Below are 1995 nucleotides of genomic sequence, written 5' to 3' on the forward strand. Positions count from 1 at the left end.
AACAACCAGCCAATTCTCAGTCCATATACAACGTGGAGCATTCAACTAAAAAATACAACAAACCTATTAAGAGAACTGGAAAATGAAGTTATTGATATTGAACTAGTTGGTAGGGGTGAATTTTTAGATAATAATGAATATGTCATAGATGAATATTGTAATGAGAACTTGGACGAATTTTATTCTTTGGATTCCGTTCAACGTTTCAAAAAACATTGAAACAAACATAAGAAATTTGCCTAATTTTCCATTCAAATTGAATTTCATATGAAAAATTTAGTATTAGATCAAAGTATGTTTAAGTTAGTATCTGCAAATAAATTCCATATAAAATAAAGAGGCTTACGTACGCAAGCTGACTTTTCCGCATGGAACGGAAATTTTGGGAATATTATTTTCTTATCAAAATAAATAATCACAGCAAGTTTAAAGAAATTTCAATCAAAAAAAAAAATAGCCTGTTCAAAGTTTCACATCATTACTGTACCACAAAGGCATGTCTTTCATACAAAAATGATATTTTTTGTGGATTTTTGTATGAAAAGTCTGTGAAAAATTGGTTGCATCTTAAAACAAACATCAGATTCGGATTTCTCGTGCCAAAAACCCCCCACTACACATTCTTTCAGCGTTCAAATTGAAATAATATCATTTTAAGGCATTTTTCCCATAAGTGACTCTTCACAGTCTAAGTTTTACATCGATCAATCAATGTCGTTGAAAATTTGACCAGATCTATTCCTCGTATTGCCCAATCATCCCGTAAAGTCAGATTTTGAATTTCATGTCTGAGCACGAAACCATCGTGTCACCAAAATGGTTGAAAAATGATCAAAAAAGTAAAATGTATGGATTGTGCGTACTCCATTCGGACCAAAAAAAATTACATCGGTCAACAGATATTGCTCAAAAACTAATCAGCACGTCTCCTAGTAGTCCCAAATCATCCTGCAAAGTCAGAATTTGAATTGAGTTTTTGGAAGAAGATTTATCGAGTTAACAAATTTTGGCAAAAGCCACAGGACACAGGACACATCACACACAGCGACGCACATTAATATGCCCCAAAATCATCTCCTATAGTGTTTTCTACATTAAATGACTTTAATCTCCAACAGGCACACTGTCATTACTCCCACGGATTACAACTTCATCCGTACCCGTCACGAATGCGAATATATAATTTATCCGTATCCATTAAACTAAACTTGCGAATACGGATGAATTGTATGTCCGTGGGATGTGTATCCGTGAAAAATTGTATGATATAGCTCCTCTTCATCGCTGCTTATAAAGTAAAGAAGATGAATAAAAAGAAATTCAGAAGAGCGTCAGTAAGAGCGGGATAAAATATGTAAAACGGAGATGGGATTCATCATCTGAATATTCGCCAACCTGAAAAACATCAGTCGAAACAACCACACCCAGATTTATCATGAAGCGTGATGATGGCCTGAATTATGGCTGAATTCGGTGAATAAAGGTCCAATCTCACTTTCCCGCTTGCCAACTCTTCGGGTGTAGTACAAAATTTTGCCTGAATTGGTCAGTGAAATATCGATAATTTTCAATATGAAAAATGATTGATTTTCCATAGAAATCGGCTCAAAAATGAAGTTTGCCTCCACAGATTTATCATGGAGCGTGATAATGGCCTGAATTATGGCTGAATTCGGTGATAAAGGTCCAATCTCAATTTCCCGATTGCTAACTCTTTGGGTGTAGTACAAAATTTCGCCGGAATTGGTCATTGAAATATCGATATTTTTCAATATGAAAAATGCTTGATTTTCCATATAAATCGGCTCAAAAATGAAGTTTGCCTCCACAGATTTACCTTGGAGCGTGATAATGGCCTAAATTATGGCTGAATTCGGTGAATTAACGTCCAATCTCAATTTCCCGCTTGCTAACTTTTCGGGTGTAGTACAAAATTTCGCCGGAATTAGTCATTGAAATATCGATATTTTTCAATATGAAAAATGCTTGATTTTC

General features: G+C 34.7%; 1 protein-coding gene across 1 annotated transcript in view; it reads left to right on the forward strand.

The window, feature by feature from the left end:
* LOC116344923 overlaps positions 1 to 219 on the forward strand; it is a 21666-nt gene extending 21447 nt beyond the window's left edge. The window contains exon 6 of the mRNA XM_031773784.1: positions 10 to 219. Coding sequence (XP_031629644.1) covers positions 10 to 219 — 210 coding nt within the window. The remainder of the gene's footprint in view (positions 1 to 9) is intronic.
* Positions 220 to 1995: the final 1776 nt, after the last annotated feature.

This window comes from Contarinia nasturtii, unplaced genomic scaffold, assembly GCF_009176525.2.
Source record: "Contarinia nasturtii isolate CC-2019 unplaced genomic scaffold, AAFC_CNas_1.1 Cnas_scaffold_1182, whole genome shotgun sequence".
Taxonomy (NCBI): Eukaryota; Metazoa; Arthropoda; class Insecta; order Diptera; family Cecidomyiidae; genus Contarinia; species Contarinia nasturtii.